This window comes from Zophobas morio, unplaced genomic scaffold (assembly GCF_036711695.1).
Source record: "Zophobas morio isolate AGI-343-1 ecotype UQ-CSIRO unplaced genomic scaffold, CSIRO_AGI_Zmor_V1 ptg000005l, whole genome shotgun sequence".
Classification (NCBI taxonomy): domain Eukaryota; kingdom Metazoa; phylum Arthropoda; class Insecta; order Coleoptera; family Tenebrionidae; genus Zophobas; species Zophobas morio.
Window position 1 is genome coordinate 15,370,803 of NW_026972110.1, and position 22,956 is coordinate 15,393,758.

The 22,956-nt window shown below is 34.4% G+C and overlaps 1 protein-coding gene across 1 annotated transcript; it reads left to right on the plus strand.

Moving 5' to 3' along the window:
• Window positions 1-7,130: 7,130 nt before the first annotated feature.
• Window positions 7,131-22,954, plus strand: LOC135122838 (thioester-containing protein 1 allele R1-like). Its single transcript, XM_064047288.1, has 15 exons — window positions 7,131-7,474; window positions 9,223-9,649; window positions 9,698-9,948; window positions 13,896-14,226; window positions 14,278-14,466; window positions 14,513-14,869; window positions 14,921-15,193; window positions 15,247-15,301; window positions 15,351-15,869; window positions 15,917-16,077; window positions 16,131-16,528; window positions 16,582-16,801; window positions 21,076-21,782; window positions 21,837-22,120; window positions 22,172-22,954. The coding sequence occupies exons 1-15, from the start codon at window positions 7,419-7,421 to the stop codon at window positions 22,375-22,377; spliced, it is 4,434 nt and encodes a 1,477-aa protein (XP_063903358.1). The 5' UTR covers window positions 7,131-7,418; the 3' UTR covers window positions 22,378-22,954.
• The last annotated feature ends 2 nt before the right edge of the window (window positions 22,955-22,956 follow it).

The following is a 22,956-nucleotide window of genomic DNA, read 5'->3' on the forward strand; positions in this document are numbered from 1 at the left end:
GTTTCGTCGCTATTGCATTCTAACTTATACAAACAGAAGGTGATAGCGCTATAACAACTTGATGTATTGCCAAAAGGCCGGCCGATTTTACCAGACATTTGACCAATCACTGCTGCAGGCGCGTTAATCAGAGTGTATCAGACACGTATCAGTCTTTATAGCTATTTCTCTTTAATTCTGCTAAACAGAGAACGATAGCAGATATGACATTATTCGATGTTTATTCTTGTAGTCGGCCGGCCTCAGCTACTGCTCCTCGCAGTAAAAATATTCAAACTTCCCGGCACGATTTGTGCTTCCGAACGAAAGTGAACAAATTAGATAACGCTTTTTGTAATTAAAAAAATAATAACAACAGTAAAATCAGGTGATTTCAAAATAGCTTTAAATTATATTCTTGCGTTTAAAATAAAAATGAATATCGCAAATTGACAAGTTCGGTGACAGACTCCGCCTGGCCTAACTGGCCCCCCCTGACGAGCCGCCACTGGCTAGGTCTGTATATTGTCTTAAATACCGTCATATTGTCTGAGTCCTTCTTTCATTTTAAATTTTTTTGATTGTTTGTTCTCTGTTCTCACATAGTTTAACGTTTTGCTGTATAGGCTCTTTATACCCTGCATGAGTTTACCGGTGACTTTTCTCCTCTCTAAACTCTGCCAAATTATTCGTGTAGGTACGCCATCGAACGCCTTTGTCAGATCCAAAAATGCCATGTATATTTCGCCGCTCTTTTTCCTACTTTTTTCATCAGTTGTTTGATAGTAAATATATGGTCCTGTGCGCTTCGTCCCTTTCTAAAGCCACACTGCGCTTCCTCTAGATTAGATTCTATCACTTTAATAAGTCTCTTATCAATTATTCGCTCGTAAACTTTGGCCACTATGCTTATTAAGGTTATCCCCCTATAGTCTTCGCATCTGCTGCTGTCTCCCTTTTGTATATCGGTACCCCAATTTGCCAATCATCCGGTGTCTCGCGATCTTGAAACGCTTTGTTGTACAATTTTGTCAACATTTGCGTTGTTTTTGCTCCCATACTTTTGATCATTGCTGGTGTAATTTTGTCATGTCCTGCTGATTTCCCATTTTTTATTGCTCTGATCGCTTCCATCACTTCTTCAGTCTCAATTTTCTCTTCTTCTACTCTCTCGTTTAGATCTACAACCTCGTATTTTCTATGTTTAGTAGTTACTTGAAATACTCTCTTCATCTATCCATCTTCTTGTCTTCATCGTTGATTAGTATCCCATTCTTATCTCTGATTTGCTTTATATTGTTTTCTCTTCCTTTCCTTAGGTTTTTCATTACCTTGTAGAATAGTTTTTGGTTGTTTCTGCTGCCTTCTTCAATTTTTCCACCAAAATTGCTCCATTCTAATTCTTTTGCTCGTTTAACATTCTTTTTTAGAATCACTCTCTGCTCCTTATATTCATTATAATTTTCTTCGTTTCTATTATTCAGACACTTCCTCTATTTTTCCTTGTTTACTTTTATTTGTTTCTTTATTTCCTCATTCCACCGGTTTGTTTGTTTTTTCCTCTTATCTATTTTTGTTATTCCAAACATTTCTCTTGCTCTGATAACTTTTTTGAATTCCGACAACATTTGTGTTACACTTATCTTTTCCTGCTATTATTGTCTCTAGTTTTCCTTGTATTTATCAGCCACTTCTTTTTTCGCCAGATTATGTTTTTGTCACTTCTTGTGGTTTCGGGCTGTTGTTTTGTTGTGTTTTACGCTTTGTTGAGTTTCCTTGGATTTTTACTTTGGCGAGTACCTACTATATAATGGTCGCTACTTCTTTCTGGTACCGCGTCAATTCGTCGTGCACAATTCGTCGCGCGACAATTGATCGCAAACAACTGATCGCAGCGTCAATTGGTCGCAGCGACAACTGGTCGCAACGACAACTGGTCGCAGTCACAATTGATCGCAACACAATTCGTCGCAAGTACAACTGGTCGCATGCGACAATTGATCGCAGGCGAAAAATGATAGCGTTTATAGAGAAATAAGTAATTGTTATGAATGAGAAAAATAAATTAATGTGCTATATTCTCAAAAATTTCATTATTTCTAAAAAAAGTGTCAAAATAAATACATACGAGTTCCATAAAAACGGTAACTATTAGGCTCATTTCCGACTAAACCAAAGTGCAAAAAAGTGAAAATATTGTAAAATATTTTTTTTTAATGCTGACATCTCGTCGGTATGCTACTGTAATGTTCATTTGGATTATTCGTCTTATTGATTAGACGCTCAAGTAAGTGATTCAAGCTTTTCTTCTCACAAGTTTAAAGTTTGTCAATTAAACGAGTGAAAAAAATAGCTTTCAAAACGTGTTAGACGTCATTTTTCTTTAATAAAAAATGGTTTTAAAATTATTACAACTGTCAAATTAAAAAGTTATAGATAAATCGTGAAAAAACTCTCGTTACAGTTTTAAGTGAAAAAGTATTATTTTCATTACGTTTGATAGTTTAAAAAATTAAATATATATATTTTTTAATAAATTTGGTGCAAAGAAATTTGAATTTATATATTAACAATTAATCTTGGATTGGATTATTGCATTCTTTGCAGACAATTTTTTGCTCACTACAAATTAGTTCTGGAATATCTTTAATCCATGATAAAACCAAAGATGTTTTTTCATTCAGAACTTTTTTGAACGCTCACACTGTTAATAAGGCGCTTATAGATACGACAGAATGAATAATTTATCTCGTTCCCTTTGCTAAGTACCTACATACCAATCTCCACTTTTACGCCATTTCTGTAAACAAGATCGTAAAAAGATTAGTTTTGACCATGGAGCAAAGGAATATACTCCTACTGGAGGAAGTGCCAGACTTAAAATGATGGTTTCGAGCCAAACCGGTAAAGTGTCATAAACAGTACCCCTCATTACCCAGATAAGACTGCCGATGACAGTGACGTACAGTTTTTTTTTTTTGATGCGGCTCATGGAATAAAATTTGTTGAATAAAACAACGCACATAACAGATTTATATTCTCTATTAATTAATATTATTTAAAATATTTAAATCAATCAATACATCACGAGTAACAAGTAATACAAACAGTGAATACCGTTAAAAAGTACAAACAACCAGGGTGACGACGCCACTGAGTAGTGGTTATTCGCAATGACGTGACTAATTTTTAGCTTGGGAAGTTTGAAAAGTTTTCACTCGGAAGGCCGACTATTCACTCAGAATTATTTGCCTAATCTGCCGGATGTAGGTGGGCTTCTCCAGCCCATGTTGTAAATTTTTGTAGGATGCAAAGTGCGGAGAAGAATAAAATCAGGTAGCAGCCCGTAGTAGGGTCATTCATGGAAAACTGCGAACCAATTATTTCTTCCTTTTTTTTAGATCTGACTGCCCATTCACAATGGACATAAGGCATAACAAGTACATAAAGCTTACATAAATACATAAAGTTAAAACGATGGAAAACGTGTACCCCTGTTCACAGTGGACGAACATAATTCTTATGCTTATGAACGTTTTATGTAATCCTTGTGTGCGTACACAAAGTTGAAACAAGTTCAACTTTGTGCACGAATTATGTCAAAATCTAGGGACTTTTGAATGCTGCTATTGAATTCCTTTTGACTGTTGGCACTTGGCACTTCACACGTTTGATTATATTATATAAATTATAATAAAAGCTTCACACTGCGAGTTTGTTCTGTACTGCGAGTTGTCAAGTTCGAATATCGTATGAAATTGTAGGTTAGATATTTTGATTGACTCAGTTTGAGGTTAGCCGTTTCTATCTTTAGCCGGGAGTTATTCCGTTCTGCGTTTGCGCAGTTTAACAATTCTTACAGAGTTCACTCTGTCCACTGTGAACGTAGATAAGCATAAGCCAGACACAAACCAAAAACGTAAATTATGTTATGCGCTCGTTCTTATGTCTTATGTCCATTGTGAATGGGCAGTTGAGAGCTGTTTTACACGTTACAGAAATATCTATCGTAAAAGGAATTTTTAGAAATAATTTTCTCGTCATTAATCGGTTGCAAAAGATCAAGAGGCACTCGAAGCAAGCCCTGACAAACTTATTAGCGGCGCCAGCGGAGATCTCCAACTGGCTGCGGTACCACCATGGACACTCGCGTAACCTCTTTTTCCAGAATTGTCAAAATGACATTGCCAAACTCAAAGCAATCATGAATTAAGCATTTCATTTTAAATTCAGTTAGTATCAAGTGGTACATGGTATTCGTATTTTGGGTTGCGTAAAAATTATTTTCAGAAATAATTTTCTCGTGACTAACCCTGTATATGTATTTTTTTACACCCACATATGGTACAACTGAATTTTTCTTCAGTACAATACTAGTCACATAATAATAACTAAAAAATAAGTTTTTAGTTGCATAAGTACCTACATTTCTTAGATTTCCCGGTAACACAAAATTATTTATTTATTTTTATTTTTGCAATATATATTTACAATACACGTAAACCTTTCTCAAACCCTGTAAAAGATCCGTTGCAATTTACAAGGGATTAAAATAAGTATTATATCCGTCCAGTGGAATTTACATTCGCTGCATATGGATACTCTAGATGTACTATTAGTTTATTAGTAAATTTTATTGTTTGGTGATATGTATAAAGACAAGAATAGACAATAGAGGCAATTCTGTATCAAAATGTGTTAAAATTTAAAGGTTGTTAAAAATATGATTTTTTAAATAACTGTAATCTAGTTAAGAACAATAAACACTTGTTTTTATGTTGAGTACTTATTATAATGAAGGTAGTTCCTATAATATAATAGGTAAAATAAGCAACGAGATAAATAGAAACAATCTGTTAAAGAAAAATAACCAAAATGACAATTTATTAATAAAAAATCTTATGTAACAAGGTGTTTACGCTCGTATTTTTTAATTTTTAAAGTGCAACTACAAACTTCGTCACTTATCTATATTCAAATTGTTTTTAATTCGATATTTACACCTTACCTGGTTGCTAAATTTATTGCAACTTAAAATTCAGAATAAAAAATATTTAGTTTTAATAAAAGAAAATACTTCCTGATGAATTTTACCTTGCGATCAATTGACGCTGCGATAAATTTACCTACGATCTATTGTCGCTGCGATCAATTTACGTGCGATCAATTGTCGCTGCAATCAATTGTCGCCGCGATCAATTGTCGCGTGCGACCAATTGTGCTGCGACGAGTTGCTTGCGATCAATTGTCGCGCGATCAATTGTTTGCGACCAGTTGTCGTAGAATCCTTATTTCTGGCCCTCTCTTCACTCTAACATCTAATACTTCTTTACTATGTTCCCTGTTTATTAACATGTAGTCTATGATTGATTTTTCGTTTCTACTACGTAATTCTCGTGTGTACGTGTGTATTTGCTTGTGCTCAAAAGAGGTATTCATAATTAGAAAATTATTGTCCACGCAGAAGTTGATTATTATTTTTACGTTCACATATCTTTTTATTTTCCTTCCCGTACCTTCCCATTACTTCTATTGTCTTGTTGTTTTTACTTCCCACGCTGCCATTTAGGTCCCCCAAAATGATTGTTCGCGCGACCAAATTTTCCACTATGTGTGTTAGTTCATTCCAGAACTCCTCTTTTTTCTCAGTTTTTTCGTCCTCGTTAGGTCCATATGCTATCAATATATTTGTGTTTCCTCTTTCTTCTAATCTCATTACTATTTGTAATATTCTTTCTGAGATAAATCTTCACCGTTCTATGCATTTTCTATGCTGTTCCCCTTCCATTTCCATTACCCCTTGTTTTTTCTTTGTTGTTTCGGTTATACCTAGTATATCTAAGTTCGCTTGCTCAAATTCGGTAATTAATACTGTTTCTTTTCCTGTTATGCTTCTAATATTCCAAGTCGCTTATCAAACCTTTCTTCTTCCTTTTTTTCTCTTTTACGGTTTTTCTTGTCTGTCACTTCAACTGTCCTCATCAGAAAATATGTAATTAATTGTCACAAAGTTTGTCACAATAAAATGATAAGTTTTTACTATGGGGGTATTTCGCTGGTAAATTATCACTATCTTTTAGACTTGATATATAGACTTGAATACAGACTATAGGTAACCATATCAGGTAAAATGATTAAAATCATGGAATTATTTTAATTTTTAATTCGAATGTTTTTACTTCTTTGCATGCTTTTAAAAATTATTATCAGAATTTGTAAAAAGTAATGTGAATTAGGTGTGTACTAAAAAAAATTTGGAAATTCGCAGTAGAAAAACCACGACATAGAAAACACACTAAATATTTGCCGACGCGTTTCGCCAACTACGTTGCTATTATCTAGACATTACCTTCTTTACATGATGTACCTAAAATATGTTCGTTCAAAAATTCGCGCCACTTTAGGCTGCTGTATCAGAATTCTTTCGTTTTAAGGTAAAGTTTTTTAATAGCTGTAGGTGTAATGAATACGATCTTCAGTTTGTTTAGAAATAGTAGGAAGTGAAGGAAAAATAAATTAGGGAAAGTGAGAAAGATTTTTTAAACCTAACAGTAATCTATAAAACACATCACAGTAAAAAAAGCACATATTTAAAGTATAAAATCCCAGTCGAAAATGTCATTCGCTTTCAAACCTATTCTAAATGCAAAATTATTTATACTTTAGTGTCATTTTTATCCGGAATAACAAAGTATGGGTAACAACAAAACGTAACACTAATCGTTTCAGCAAAAAAGTGGGAGTCATGTAAATTATTAGTATTAGAGATTAAAGAATGATCGCATATGCTTGTCAAATACAAATACACTTAAATACACAAACACTCAGGAAGAAATTAAACTTTCTCTGAGTAACACAACCTACTTCTTGATTTCATTCATCAAGCCAATAAATGTACCGAAACTTCGATATAAATTAATTTAAGAAAAAAACCTCGTTTATATTCTATAATAATAGCCTCAAGCAAGGAAAAATCAAATTAAGTAATTTATCCTAAATTATAATCCCCGTTCCCATCGGCGATTTTAATGCAACGATAAGACACGAACCGCATTACATTCAAATGCAGCAAACACAAACTGCATTATACTTAAGGTAAAAAGTGCAACTGCAAACTAGACGTCATAAAATAAACAAAGCAATGCCAAGAACGTTCAGTTACGGCCACGAGGTGATCGCAGAAAACGTAGAGATCGGACAGCAGGAGAACAAGGTGGGCTAGGGGCCACACCATGAATCAACACCGCAGAGTGCAGTTCGCGACTCACTGACACCAGAACAACTGGGAGTTCACCCTCCCAAAAAGCCGAAACTGCGCGAATAAGACAAATTAAAGAAAACTCAGTGAAAAGGACAAACAAAAATCGTTCGGACTGTTACACTGTGCATAAAAATGAATCGTGATTTTGTGTTACTGTGATTAACAATAATTGTGTGATATGATGATGAATATTGTGGTTTTCGGTTTTTTAATTACCCACGTGACTTGTCAGGGGTAAGGAAGTTGTGTGTTTGAGGAGAGTGCAGGGTGTATTCTAAGAATAGATATTATCTGCGAACGATTCGAAATGCCGCAAAAAGTTGAAAATACCGTTTCTAAACAGCTCGATGATGTCATGAATTCGCCAAAATGTTTTACTTGTAATCAAATAAGTCCTGCATCAAGGACAAAGCGGAAGGAAGATATTTCGCAAACTTTCAAGTTTTAATATTTGGTTTAGTGTGGCTTTTTTGGTGTGACCTTAGCTCACATTATGCGGTTACTTAGCTTAAGGATATGCAAAAAATTAACGAGTTTGAAGCGCAAATACACACAAGTTGCATTAATTAAAATAAGATTAACTGTTAATGTTATTTTTAATTTTTAGTCTGTAATTAGTCAGTGAGTAGAGGATAACGTCATTGTCATATATTCACCTCAAGGATTCTTACTTTTATTGTTGCTCTAGCCGACAATTGAAAAAGTCATTGCCTGCACAAGGTTATAGTGCACGATGCAACATGATGTTTTAAACAACTAATTAAAATTACAAACGAAACGAACAATTTTAATTAAAATTTATTGGCTAAAAATATCGACGGTTTTTGCAGTAGAAGCATTCAGCCGAGACATAAACACTTTTTTGAAAGCTACACGGTTTTCCTAATATGGTTGTGATGAGTAAAATTAAATGATTTCCCTGTGAGGAACTGTTACGCACTTTTACAGCGTCAGTTTCACTTTCCTTATGTGTCACACATCTCGAAACTGTGATGTAAAAAGTGCGTGAGCGAAATCCTTAAGCCCACGGTTTCTTAGTATACTTCCATGAACAAAGAACCTGTTGAATAAACATTCTGAACGACCGTTTTCCTAATATCAGGTTTTCGTGACATTTATAAAAAATGGAAAGGTCCTTTGAAACAGAGAAACCGAATCTATAATTTTAATTATTTTGCCACAAATATAAAAGTGCTAATCGTTGACGAATTGAGTCACATCCTCAATCTTCAGTTTTTGCTTTTTAATGACAAGCTTTTAGCATGTCAGTAATCGCTAATACGTTAACAACACAATTATTATATTTAAATTTTGCGCAGGCTATCATTATAAAACGAAAAAAAAGTAAAGCTATAATTAAGCGCAATTACAGAACCTCATCTGAAGTCACAATAATTTACGAGCGTAGACCTTGCGAAAAAACGTTTCTTTGTTTATTGTCGATTGTTCACGGTATCGTTCGTTGAACCAGACGGAAAAGTGTCAAAATGTACCAGTAACCAGTACCAAACAAGCTACTACTTAAACTATTATTTAAATAGTGACGACATTTTTTGCGAATTGTTGCCAAGCCGAAAATGGAAAGACCTGTCTTATTTATTAATCGTCCAACACACCCACAGACAAAAAGCACCATTTTAATGGTTCGAATTCTCACCAACGTGAAAGTAACTCATTGCATGACCCATGATACATTTCCATTTTTTGCTTCCACGAATAATTGTGGTTATTTAAACCGGTGCACCATTGTAATATAATACATGCAAAATTACTCGCGAATGAATTTCCGGAAACTTTTGCAAGTGAACTGGTTCATTAAGGAACAAAATTTTACTTTCTCTGTGGTATGATTAATTTACGATCGAATTAACCCGTTTTTTAGAAAGTACCATGACTTACAGCGTGTCTTTGCAAAATTACATTGTTGTAATACAGCTCTCTAAATATTTTGCCCACGATGTGATTTTTGGTATTGTGTGTAGGTTCTACAAGGTCGTTGGGCCAAGAGCAGTCCGCCCAAACAGCGAATACCATGTAGCTGTTTCTGTCCAGCAAACATCAGAGCCCACCAGAATCAAAGCCGTCCTTCAGGGTGTTTCCCCCAATGGGTCGATTTACACCAGCGAGGATCGCGCAGAAGTCCAACCCTACACTTCCAGAATATGCAGACTCGAAGTTGGGGATGTGGAATACGCAGACTACAAACTTGTGGTGTCGGGGCAAGGAGGAGTTGAGTTTTATTCTGACTACCCGGTAGAATTTATGGACAAAAGTTATTCCGTGTTTATACAAACAGACCGTGCTGTTTATAAACCCGGCATGAAAATTTTGTTCAGAGCGGTTGTGTTAAATGCACACTTAAAACCGGCAGCCGAAGTCCGAAATGAGCTTCTTCACATTTTTGTTTCGGTTAGTATTCCACGATTATTTGTTGCGTGTGTAATAATTTTTGCTTAGGATGGGGAAGGTAACACCGTAAAAGAGTGGAAACGCATTCAAGCTCTCCGTGGTGTTTTCACCGGAGAAATCGGGCTAAGCGAAAGTCCAGTTTTGGGCAACTGGAATATTTCGGTAACGGTTCATGGGCAAACCTTCAGCAAATCTGTGGAAGTTGCGGAGTATATAGTACCGAAATTTATGGTCAATATTCAGGCACCCAAACACATGACTTTCAAAGAAAATGTATTGACTGTGAATGTACAAACACAGTGAGTAGATAATTCAGTGGTACTGGCTTATAAAATTCGGATCCTAGCATTTGCCAAAATAATTCTCAAAATATGTTTATTTTGAAATGATTGCGCTAAAATTCAAAATCCAAGATATAGCTTTTCATCGGAACATAACTTCAAAGTGTGTATGTTATAAAATTTCTGAAGTCTTTGGAGTAATATTTACGTAATAGACCGCAAAGGTAACATACATAAATGAGAGCATAATTGATTTTGTAATGTATTTAGATTTGTATGTTTTGCAATTCTACATCTTTTTCCATCCGTTACAGCTTAAAGATTCAATGAACACAATTTTTGCTGTGAAGTACAAAATATGTGATTCCATTGCACTCTTTAAGAGAATTATTTCCGGAATTATGTGGTCAATAAATAGATTCTTTAGAATAATTAATGGAATAATTTTGCACCCAGTGGAATTCACTGGAGCTCACAGAATCAAATTTGGGCTTCAAAATAACAAGAAATGTTAGTTTTATTTCGTCATATCGTTCATTATTTATATATATTTTAATTTTATTATAGCAAGACTTGTGTTTGTTGTGGAAATAAGTTGTTTAACATAGTGAAAGGAATTCACAGAAGTATATTAATAACAATCTTAATAGTTATGTTACAAGTTCCCAAACGGAGGAATATACATTTTTTCTGAAGTCTCATAAAAAATTATGACTTTATTTATATCAATAAATATTGTTGATCTAAATATTATAACTAAACGTTAAATGTTAAAGGTGTATTCGACAATCATTTGTATTTAAATTGAATCTTAACATTTCAACTCAACTGAAGTTTTCTATTCATAAGGTCGAAAATATTTTCTTTTTTAAATAATAATCACTATATTTTTTCCCGACTATACATGCTTTAACATTTTTTGTTGGTGGCGATATATTCCATATACGATCAAATCTCTCTGTGTTTTGCTATTTTAATTTTCGTACAAATTTGTGTTCATTTTGTGCTCTGAAGGTTTTCAAGTTTTAACAACTTTATTTATTTATTTTAGAAGAGGTATGTTTTAAATGTTAAAAATATAGCTCGTACATCAATGTCAACTAGTTCACTTTTTTATTAAACGCAAAATTTTCTCAATTATGTTCTAAAAGCGAAAGTAATTTTTTTTCAAATTTTTAATTTACCTAACTTAATCGTAAAATCTTAAGGCAATAATTTTTTAAAAAAATTTTAATGTACATATATTACACAAAGTACATCCATAAGTGGGCACTTCTCGATATCTCATTGATAGAAAAAAATCAACAACCGATAAATTTGACGGTTTACTGAGGTGCATAAGCTAAAATAATTATTTTCAACTAAATACATAAAATGTTCTGTAGATTTTTTAATAGGTATATCGTTTTACAGATTTTTTTATCCCTTCTGGTTGGTCTCTTCTTAGACTTTACAAGCACATTTATTTTATTTTTGAAACTCCGATGCGAGTTGCTAAATTATTTCAAGTTTATTGGATTTTTTTTTTAAGTAGCCATTTTACTGATAAACCCTAGTACAATACTTCCTTAGCTTACGCTTGGGAAGTAAAAATCTCTATGCATCAATTTTTTCGAAAACTATGTCTTTATTTTTAATTTTGTCTGTCCGCCTGTATGTCGTCTTTTTGTTGTCATCCCCTCTAACAATTTCATGACGTCATGTCAAAATTTTGCGTAAATGTTATTTAAATTTCATAAAATAACATACTCCTATCCTCGTAATTAATGAATCTGCCTTTATTTTTTACCTTAGATTTAAAATTATTAGCAGCATAAACGAACGCAGAATTTTATACGAATGCCGTATTTTATGAACGTACCTTGTAAATTTTGAACACTATACTTTTAAGTTTGAATACAATTCAATACAGAGGAACCTCGTAGTATTTAAAGTTTGACGTCGTACCTAAACTAAAGGCATAATTTTAATTTTATTATAGCAAGTTTGTAAATTCAGAAGCCTGTACTTTTAATTAAGAATGGTTTATACAGGGCGTATCCAAAAAATTTATGGATGGAGCAATTTATTTTATTGATCAAATCAAAAGCGGTTCACCCCCTTTTTTCCGAAAATCTGAAAATACAGTACTATTATTATTAGTATCTAAAGTTGAAGTATCGAAATAAAATTATGACTTTTTATTTAAAAAAAGAAGAAAAAATATGAGTACTTGAAAATTATAATATTTTAGATTTCTTGATATAAACACTGTGTACAAAAAGCATATACTTGTCTATTTATCTCTAAAATATATATCGCAACATAGGTTTTAAAGATATTGTTTATGAATCTTTGCATTGTCGAAAAAATTAAAAAAAAAATAACTAGAGGAACTTGATGATGTTGCATTCAAAAATAAAACATGTTTGTAAAATCTAAAAAGATGTCAATGAGGGGTTGTAAAACTATGTAGAATGTTCTATTAAAAAAACTAACTAGTTTGTATAAGATTCAGTATTACTATACAGGATGATTCAGAGCACTACTGAATAATTTTAATGACGAAGTATATGGCAAAAAATAAGCAAATAAAGCTAAGGAGAGCATGATCAGTTTTTTAAAATATGGCTATAAAAGGATCTTAAAATTTCGAGAATGATCAAAATTATTTTCCATCGTAGTTAATTTATTAGAAAACAATTTTTATTGTAACACCTTAGTAGCAGTTCTTTCAATTTTTAGAGGTTACTAAAGAAATACGTAGGCAATAATGGCATTTCCAAGGCACCTCAGTTGTAACAATCAAGAAAATCATGTTTTTTGAAGTATTCAAGAATTTTTTTGCTAATATCACTAACTATGTAAATAGTTTTGACAATGTCGAAAATTTAAAAATTCTGTACCTTCTCTATTTTTAAGAAATGATCATAGTTTTACTGGAACTCTTTACTTATTTTTTGCCATATAATTTGTCATTAAAATTATGCACTAGTGGTCAGAATCACCCTGCATAATTGAAAATAATTTTGACTTATGTTATGATGTTGTGTGTGTACAACTTTGGTGTTTGATTTTTTTATCTTCAACACTTAATGAGATATCAAAAAAGGCGATCTTACTAATTCACCTAGTATACTAACCAACAGGTTTTAACAATTCTGCCAACAACAAAAAAAAAGTACAAAATATAGGGCAATAATTCAGAAAAATAAAAATACTTTGATTCTGAATATTGTAAGTGCCTACAACAAAAATCAAGCATGTCCTCGAAATAGTTTTTTTTTTACGGATTTACATACTTTTTATATCTGTAAAGAAAGACTCAAAAATGAAGCAATTTACGGTTTTTGTAAAATTTTATTTATTGTCAAAATTGAAAGTCAATTTACAAACATGTTAAAATTGCATTCTTAAGAAAAACCTCTCTTGGAAAAACCAAAGCCAACATCTGTTTCATAACCTAACTCATTATCATTACAACACTCATTCCTCATCAATTTTACTGCAAAATTTATTCGCAGTCAATAATTATACAGTAGTACTTTAATGAAGTGAAATTTGATTTTTTTGTGCAATATCCTTTTTGCACGCTAACGACTCCTCCATACAACCTTCAGCCATGTTGCTGAACTTCTACCCACCAATCCATAAACCTACAATACGAAGGTTCATAAACAACGACTGACGTCGTTGGAAAACTGTCAATGGTGGCCTTCGTGTCGAGTACTTCAGGAGGCGTAAAATGTAGCATAACTAGTAGCTACATTTCGACATACATACTTAATACCATGACGCAAATAAGCTTTCAGATCTTAGGTTTAACATCTTTTGAGTTTGAGTGATTTTTGAAAATGACAATTTCTCAACAATGCGAAAATGCCAATTATTGGATAGTATAGTTTTTGGCTTGTCCATCAGCAAATGCTAAGATCAGTTCGAACCCAGCCCAAAACCCACACCAAAATTTCCAACGAAACTTTTAGATACAACTATGGCAAAAAAGTTAAAGGAGAAGCTACAATTACGGTTTACCCAACAATCTTCTCCGGCGTTATTCAACCCATTTTCCAAAACCCCCTCCGCAAAGTAATACCCATCGAAGGTTCATCCACCGTCCAGTTCGATATCGAAAAAGAGCTGAAATTAAGTGACGAATACGAAAGAGTTGTAGTGGTGGATGTCGCCGTGGAAGAAGCTTCAACCGGTCGTCGACAAAACAATTCCGTCGAAGTCCACTTGCACAAGTACGACTACAAAATGGACCTCATTAAAACCGCCGACTACTTCAAACCCGGTCTAAAATACACAGCCTATGTAAACAATCGCCTAATTATAATTCTAAAACAATGACTCCGAAAATTGTAGGTCAAAGTATCCAACCATGACGGATCTCCTATAAGAACCGACCAAAAACAAATTACTGTTAGACATGGATATTCACGAGCTGATGAAGTCTACGTAGAGGAAAAGCATAAGTTAGACAAAAATGGTATTGTTAAACTTGAATACAACACGCCGACAAATGTTTCAAACACCACCGCTCTTAGAATTGAGGTAACAATAGCAATTATCACAACTGTTCCTTTAGAAAGTATTGCAGGCTGAATACGAAGGTTTGAAAGAGAGAATTTCACCTATACCGGCAGCTGTTTCTTACAGCAACACTTTCCTTCAAGCATCTATTGAAACCGAAAGACCGATAGTTAATTTAGATGTGGAGATTTTAGTTAATTGTACTGAACCTCTTAAATACGTTAGTTACGTTTTGCTGGGGAGAGGTGATGTTCTCAACGCCAACACGTTCCAAGTTGATAATATGCATGAATATCGGTTCCACTTTACTGCAACTCGAGCTATGGTACCAGTGGCCCATCTCATAGTGTCTTACGTTCGTGAAGACGGAGAATTAATTGGTGACTCTCTCGATATTGAAGTTGACGGTCTTTTGCAAAATTTCGTAGGAGTATTGACAATTAGTTACAAACTATGGTTAAATTTTGCTTTGTAGATGGAAGTCCAAGTGAATCCCGTTGAAACTTTACCTTCTCTAGATATAGATATCACTATACGAGCGCAGCCAAATTCTTACGTAGCTTTAATGGCGGTGGATCAAAATGCGGTTCATTTAAGATCAGGTTTTGACATCACCCACAACCAAGTCGCCGACGAATTAAAGAAATTTGACGTTGCTGAGCAGTCACCGTACTCTTTAATCATGCAGGATTCAAAATATCACTTCTTTTGGAAACCCGGAGCAGCCAATCCACACAGTGCTATCTATGTATGTACACTGATATCCAACCTCTAGGCAGACTCTAATTTAGTAACTTCCAGAGTTCAGGAGCTGATCTCCTCACCAACTCACACATCTATAGACACAAACCAACACGTATGTTCATACTTTTTTGCTTGTTAAATGTACGAGAACTGTGTTTTAGTGGAAGATATTTATTTGCGACCTCTATTTTACGGTACTAGCACTGTTAAGCCTGACAGAGGCTTCGGTCTTCCTCTTCACACCGTCACCAGACCTCCTCTAGCAGGACCTTATGCTTTCAGCAGGATACCAAAGCCGGTTTGGAATAAACCCAAAGTCTACTTAACTGAAGAAATCGCCGATACTTGGCTTTTCACAAATTTCTCGTCTGGATTCGAAGGAAAAACGTCTATTCGACGAAAAGTACCCAGTTCTTTGAACACCTGGGTTGTCACAGGATTCTCCTTAGATCCCATCCATGGATTAGGCTTGAGCACAACTCCCAAAAAAGTGAAAGTTTCTAAAAGCTTTGTCGTAACTTTGGATTTACCATTTTCTGTACAACGAGGAGAGATTTTAGCTGTACCTGTTGTGGTTTACAACTACATCGACAAAGACGTGGTTGCAGAAGTCACCCTTCATAATCCGGAACAGAAGTTTGAATTTGCGGAAGTCTCTAATAGTGCTAACGCCACCAAAAGTAAGAATTTCTGATATTTAGATCTAGTGAAAATTTTTGATTTTCAGAAATTGAGTTGTATCGAAGGAAAAAAATCACACTGAAGAAAAACAGTGGTGCTTCAGTTTCCTTTATGATAAGACCACACAAACAGGATTTGATTGAAATTAAAGTCACCGCGAATAGCCCCAAGAACCAAGATGTAGCCATTAAGAATCTTTTGGTCACTGTAAGTCAGTTTTTAAGATTTAGGTAATGATTAACTATTGTATTTTTTTCTAGACTGAAGGCGAGATGGAATATTACACTAAAACAGTGCTTGTTGACTTACGAAACAATCAAAACTACAAAGAAACCATCAATTTCACGATTCCTTCTAACGCGGTTAGCGGATCCGAAAAAATCGAAGTTTCGGCAGTTGGCGATCTGCTAGGACCCACCATGGTCAATCTAGAAAACCTAATTCGACTCCCCACTGGGTGTGGTGAACAAAACATGATTCACCTCATGCCAAATTTGATTATTTTGCAATATTTGCGATACACGAGACAGATCACACCTACAATCCAGAACGAAGCGCTAGATCAGCTTGAAAAGGGATACCAGCAACAACTAAGTTTTAAAAGACCGGATGGTTCCTTCAGTGCTTTTGGAACACGAGACGCAAATGGCAGCATCTGGTATGTCTTAACTGTCGAAAATTTTCCTTATAACGTAACTGTATTTGTTGCAGGCTCACCGCATACGCTGCTTTAACGCTAAAGCAAGCCAAAGGTCACATTTACGTCGACGAAAAAATCATCGAAGGTTGTTTAGAATGGCTGGCGAATATTCAAGGCAGGAACGGTAGTTTTGTGGAGGTCGGGTCGATCATTTACCGAGAGTTGCAAGATCGCAATGGGAACAGTTTGGCGCTTACTGCGTTTACTCTTTTGGCGTTCATCGAAAACCAGGTGATTTTTTACAAACTTACTAAATTTGAACTTTGAATACTTAGTATTTGAGACAAAGGTTAACCTTTTGCGGCTGCATAAACATGTACGGAGTAGTGGTGCAAAATTCACAAAATTTATTTGTGCAAAAATTGTGTTTAATGTCAAAAATCAATTATCAGTACAAATTAGAAGCTTTATTGTCCAATATACATGTATGCGGTTCTCTTTCCCAAAAATTAATAACATCATCTTACAATTTGGCCGAATAAATGTTAAATTTGAGAAAATATCAGACTCCTGCACCTGTGGTTTATCAATCCGTGTTCGGTTTTTAATCTAGACATCCAGATTTTCGGGAAAAAAATCAAAATTGCTTCACATTTTACAATTTTACTTTGAAGGTGTAAACTGGATGTTTCGAAATCTTGCAAACGAGTTAAGGTTATCGTCAGCATACGAATTCGCTAATTAAACTTTATCTCCCCCTCTCCCCAAATTGATGACGTCATCGCTAAATTTTATCCGGTACATCCCATCAAAAATGTGCAAACATCTATGAGCCTATATTTGTAGTTTATTAGTCCATTCATATACTTCAGGGACGAGGGAAATTTTGCCAAAATAACCCTAGATCAATTTTTTATTAAGAACCTATAGTATAACACACTTCTTTTCCTACAATTTAGTAAGTTATTCCTATTTTAATTTTAACATTTTTGCTAAATCACGTAAAACGGACCACAATAAGAAAATTTTAGTTGCGCATTTCCGTAAAAAATATGACGTATTTTAAAATTTGATAAAGAAATATTTATTACAGCTATGAGTTGCAAAGCAGTCTCATTTGTATGTAGGTACTTTGGCAACGTAAAAAAAAATAAATACGTATGAAGAGACTTCGTACAATTCTGTAAAATAATGACATGATGATTAAGACTACAATGTAGGTATATATCAAATTTTGTTAATTTGTCCCTCCAAAAAATTTATGCCGTCATCTGCTTATATTTCAGTAATCTTCTTTAATATTTACTTCTTGAATGTCTCGTAAAAGTATTTCCGTATATTTGTCCATATCCTGTCACCTGGCTGTCTGTTGGAGATTTTTTTATTTGAGTAAAGAAGACGACAAAAAAATATTATGTATGAATCGACTAATTTTATTGATTACTTAACGGTTTTTCTTCAATTTTTGAACTTTTGATAATTAAGATTACATTGTGTAGACTTCCCTCAGTTCCCTCATCTCTGAAGTACAGTCCAACAAATGCCGTTTCTAATAATCCATAAATACTGTTTGATAAGGTGTACTTCTTATCAAAAATTTGAGGTGACGTCATCACAATATTAGTGGGGATGACTAGACAAATTTTAGTAAGCGTTTTACCATACGTAAAAATTTGACAACAATCGACCCAGTAATTTCGGAGATTACCTGTGTAATAAAAGTCGACATAGACAAACAGACGACAGACAGACGGAAATTGGGGACTTATTTTTTCGTACTGTAGGTGTGAAACGTCGAGAAACCTTAAAAATAGTTATTCGTTAGACGGTCCCTATTACAATACTTCCTTAGCTTATCCTCAGGAAGTAAAAATTGGTCTCATGTTATTGGACAGCCTCTGAAGTACAATCAAACAAATCTAGCTTTTCAGAAAAAAAATAGGTATAGTCGTTGCGATCAACTAACAAAATAGAACCCTACATTGTGTTTGTTTTTTTTTTGTGGCGGAATGCGTTCACATGCAAAGGAGTGGACCTCAAGGTTGGAAAAGTACCCCTAAATAAAACGCAAAATATATGGAGGACACAAAATTACTTATTCCTCCACTGACAAAAAAAAAAGAAAAAAAAAGCTAAGACTAAGTTGCGTAGGTTGAAGACCTCTTATTTCTCAGCTACAAAAAAAAACTCGCCTAACTTGTCGCTATAAGAGTGTGGCGATCAAGCTATATTAATTTCATTCTAGAGCACAGCAAAATTACCCACAGGGGGCGTTGTAGCACGATCGGAGTTTGGTGCTCCTGGTTGTGGTTGTTTCGTTTCTACTCTATTGGCAAGCACATGCCGCCCAGAAACCTTCTATTTAACGAAGAAACGTGTCGCGCTGACAGGCCGTTACGGTCGCAAACTCGTGATTGGAAATCCCGGCTATTGGGACAAACCGCGAGCGTCACGTCATTCCGACCGCTCCCCTGAGTTCTATTCAAGATCTGCGTCTTTTGTACAGATGCTGCGACGGCCAGCTCGACAAGGAACCGCACACTCCGCTTCCGCCACGTGTTTCGGTGTTATTTACCTCAATTCCATGTAAATGTTCAATTTCTATGACTCTGATATTAAATTACAAGCGAACAAGTGTTAAAGTTTCAAAAAGAGCAATAAACAACATTCAAATTCGCCATACACTCTCGTGAAATTTTAAACAGCAAAGAATTTTCATCTGAGATTTAAGATTGGACATCCGACAATTTATACGATGGAAGCATTAATCAACAAAATATTTACGTGGTCAAAAAACTAGTCAAGATTTATAAAAACAACAAAGATCTGGTGTGAAATAAAACTTGTTCAAACAAAAAAAAAAAAATACGTGAGGTTAGGAACTGCAGAGTATGAAAAGTTACGTTCAATTTAAATGATACAGCAAAGAAAATTACTGAGGCTAAAATTATGAGGTAGAAAAAAAATTGCATGAAGTGAAAAATTGCAAATCTAACAAAATTACATGAGGTTAATATTTGCCACACTTTATCAACGAATCAAACAAAGAATTTACATGATGTTCAATTATGCCACATTTTATCAAGATTCAAACAAAAATTTACATGATGTTAAATTATGCCACACTTTATCAACGATTCAAATAAAGAATACACATGATGTTATATTATGCCATGATCCAAGTGACTGGTTGCTTAAAACAATTAGCTTTGAGAGTTTATATCGTGGACTGTCCCCAGCTTATCCCAAACAAACACATGATAAATAAACACAAAATGCATCCCTCGTCGCGAGGATTACGTCTCGGTGGTGTAATTTCCCACGTCGCGAGAAATACGTCTGGATGATGTTCGGATTTTCGACGGGAACGCCACTTACAGGTTAAGAAAAAAATGGCCTACGGGGGATCGAACCAGTGTTATTAGCACTACGCTCTAACGGACTGAGTCAACGAATGGTTGCTGGACGTTCTTCTTATATTACCATAAAACAATTTTTAATTTGTTTGTAAAAATCTAATACCGAAGATAAAAACTCAAGGCCTAGTCATAAACCACAAGTACAGGAGTATACTATTCTATAAAATTTAAATACCATTTACCAGACAAAATTTTGATGTGGCGTTATCAAATTATTGGTGGGAATAATAAGGCAGATTTTGTCACTTCCTAAAAAAATTGATAATTTTTTTACAAAATACCTCCTGACATGCATCTGGGACCATTATGTTCCAGAGGAACGGGCAGTTCTGTATAAATTCTTTTACAGATTTTTTTATTCAAAATGACATTTTTGATACTTTTTGAAAAATACACCAGCCATAAATTCCAAAGCATGATATAGTTTATCATATAGATACTTTTTACTTGCTGAGTGTAAGCTACAGAAATATTGTAATAACGTTCATTTGAAGAATGGTTAAGGTGATCTTTTTTCGACGTTTCATAGCTCCTGGAATATGAAAAAGTAGATCTCCCGTTTCCGCTTGTCTGTCGGCGATTTTATCAGACACACGTATTCTCGGAAACTACCAAACTGATTGTTGTGAAATTTTAGATGTATTTTTAAAATATCATATAAATGGTAAAATGACACCCAAAATTTGTCTGTTCACCCCTAACACAAATGTGATGATGTCATCTTAAAAGCTTACCAAATAAATCCAATCTAAAATGTACGAAATATGCTTTTATACCTATGATTTACTAATATTTTTAAAATTGTTCCTATAGGTTTTGAAAACAATACATTACAAAATTTTGCAATTTATTTTAGAAACTATACATAGTCGATTCCTTGTGAGCTTTGTTTAACAATACAGAAAGGTTATATTGGAGACAGTAAATCGATAATTAAAATTTATCTATTATCCCTTCCAAAAGCTTGATGACGTCATTCCAAGATTTTGCAACGCCAATCTTCATTGAACTTCTGTTATTTAAAAAAAAAATCTGTATGGATTACAGATGTCATTAATTTTTCTTACCAACATCATTCAGTCATCATCATCAATTTAACTATAATCGTTTTATAATTCACCTTAAATTGTTATTTCTATTTTCCAGAAATATGCTCAAAATTACGTCAACACCGTCAACAAAGGCCTCGATTACATAGCCCGAAACATCGACGAACAAGAATCCATCTACACCATAGCCCTCTGCAGCTACGTACTGCAAGTAGCCCGACACCCCTCTAAACAAAGCGCCTTCAATTTACTAGACGGCCGTTCTAAAACCAGCGATAACCAAAAATGGTGGGCTAAGGACGTCCCCAACAACGAAAGTAAAAACCCTTGGACCAAGCTTCCCAGGTCCATAGACATAGAAACGTCAGCTTACGGACTGCTGACATTCCTCGAAGCCAACTACTTCGAAGACGCAATCCCCGTTCTAAACTGGCTAGTAGACCAACAAAACAGCATCGGAGGCTTCACGTCATCGCAAGACACTTCAGTAGGTTTATACGCAATTTACAAACTAGTGCTGAAATTAGCAACCAACGTCAACATGCAAATTGAATTGACATATGGCGAAGAACAACGCCACAACTTCAATGTTAACAAAAATAACGCCATGATTGTTCAAAAGCTAGAATTGCCTAGAGCCTCGCGGGAAGTTAATGTGACGGCACAAGGACGTGGTTTAGCACTTTTCAGAGTTTCATATCAGTATAACATGAACGTCACTGGACCTTGGCCTATGTTTACTTTGGACCCGCAAGTCGACAAAAATTCTAACAAGGATCATTTACAAATTTCTATATGTACAGGGTAAAAAATACGGAAACATTACTAATTTTTCCAGTGTTAACATTTCATTTCCAGCTTCGTCAGTCGTAATTTAAGTGTAAGCCCGGAAAGCAATATGGCCGTCATGGAAGTGAATTTACCCTCCGGATTCACCGCAGATGTCGACTCTTTACCGAGTTTAGAAGTCTCACAAAACGTCCAAAAAGTCGAAACGAAAAATTCTTTAACCAAAATTGTTCTCTACTTTAATAACATCACTAGTTTGTACGAGTATTGTCCGACAATTTCAGCTTTCAGGACGCATAAAGTGGCTAAGCAAAAACCTGTTGCTGTTGTAATTTATGACTACTATGATAGCTGTAAGTTACAACGAATTATCATAAATTTGGTTTTGAGTAACAATGTTTCAGCTAAACGAGCAAGACTGTTTTACAAAGGACGAACATCTACATTATGCGATATATGTGAGGACGAGGATTGTGGTGACGTCTGTAGAGCAGAGGCGAATCCTCAAGTTGCTGCTGGTTTAAATGGAGACAGTAAAAGCAGTTCATCGTGTTTACCATTTAGTTGGGCAACTTTCATAATTGCCATTTTCGCCATTCATTATTATTAAGTAAATAATTGTGTATAAAAATTTGTGATCTTCATCTTGTGGTGGGATTAACGGGGTTATAATGGAACTTATTAACTAAAGATTAGTATTTAAAAAAATGAGTTTTGACATCTTTTTGTTGATAAGTTCCACATTTGCAAGTGCACAGAGTGAGTCGAAAATGTTTAACTTTCAGATTTTAGTAGATCCAGATTCATTTTAAAAGAGACAGAGAATTTAATGCTTTACTATAAAGTGACTCACTGTGTATACTTTAAAACACATGTACAAAATATGTAAAATTTAATCAACACAGTAAATTAAATGTAGGAACATCACAATGTAAAAGTTGACGGTTTTTTTCGTATAATTTATTATAAAGAAACCATTTATCAAACATGTAGTCTTATCATTAGAAAACAAATTTTGGCTGCTCACCTATAGACTATTAGACTAGTTTGTTAGTTGTGAAGTAATAAAGATAATTACTTAGGAGTGCTAATAATTCGTTAATCATCATTATTGCTTATTTTGTACATTTGTTTAAACATATGTAACAAACGGCGATAACAATTACGTGTCGTTACAAATAAATACGTT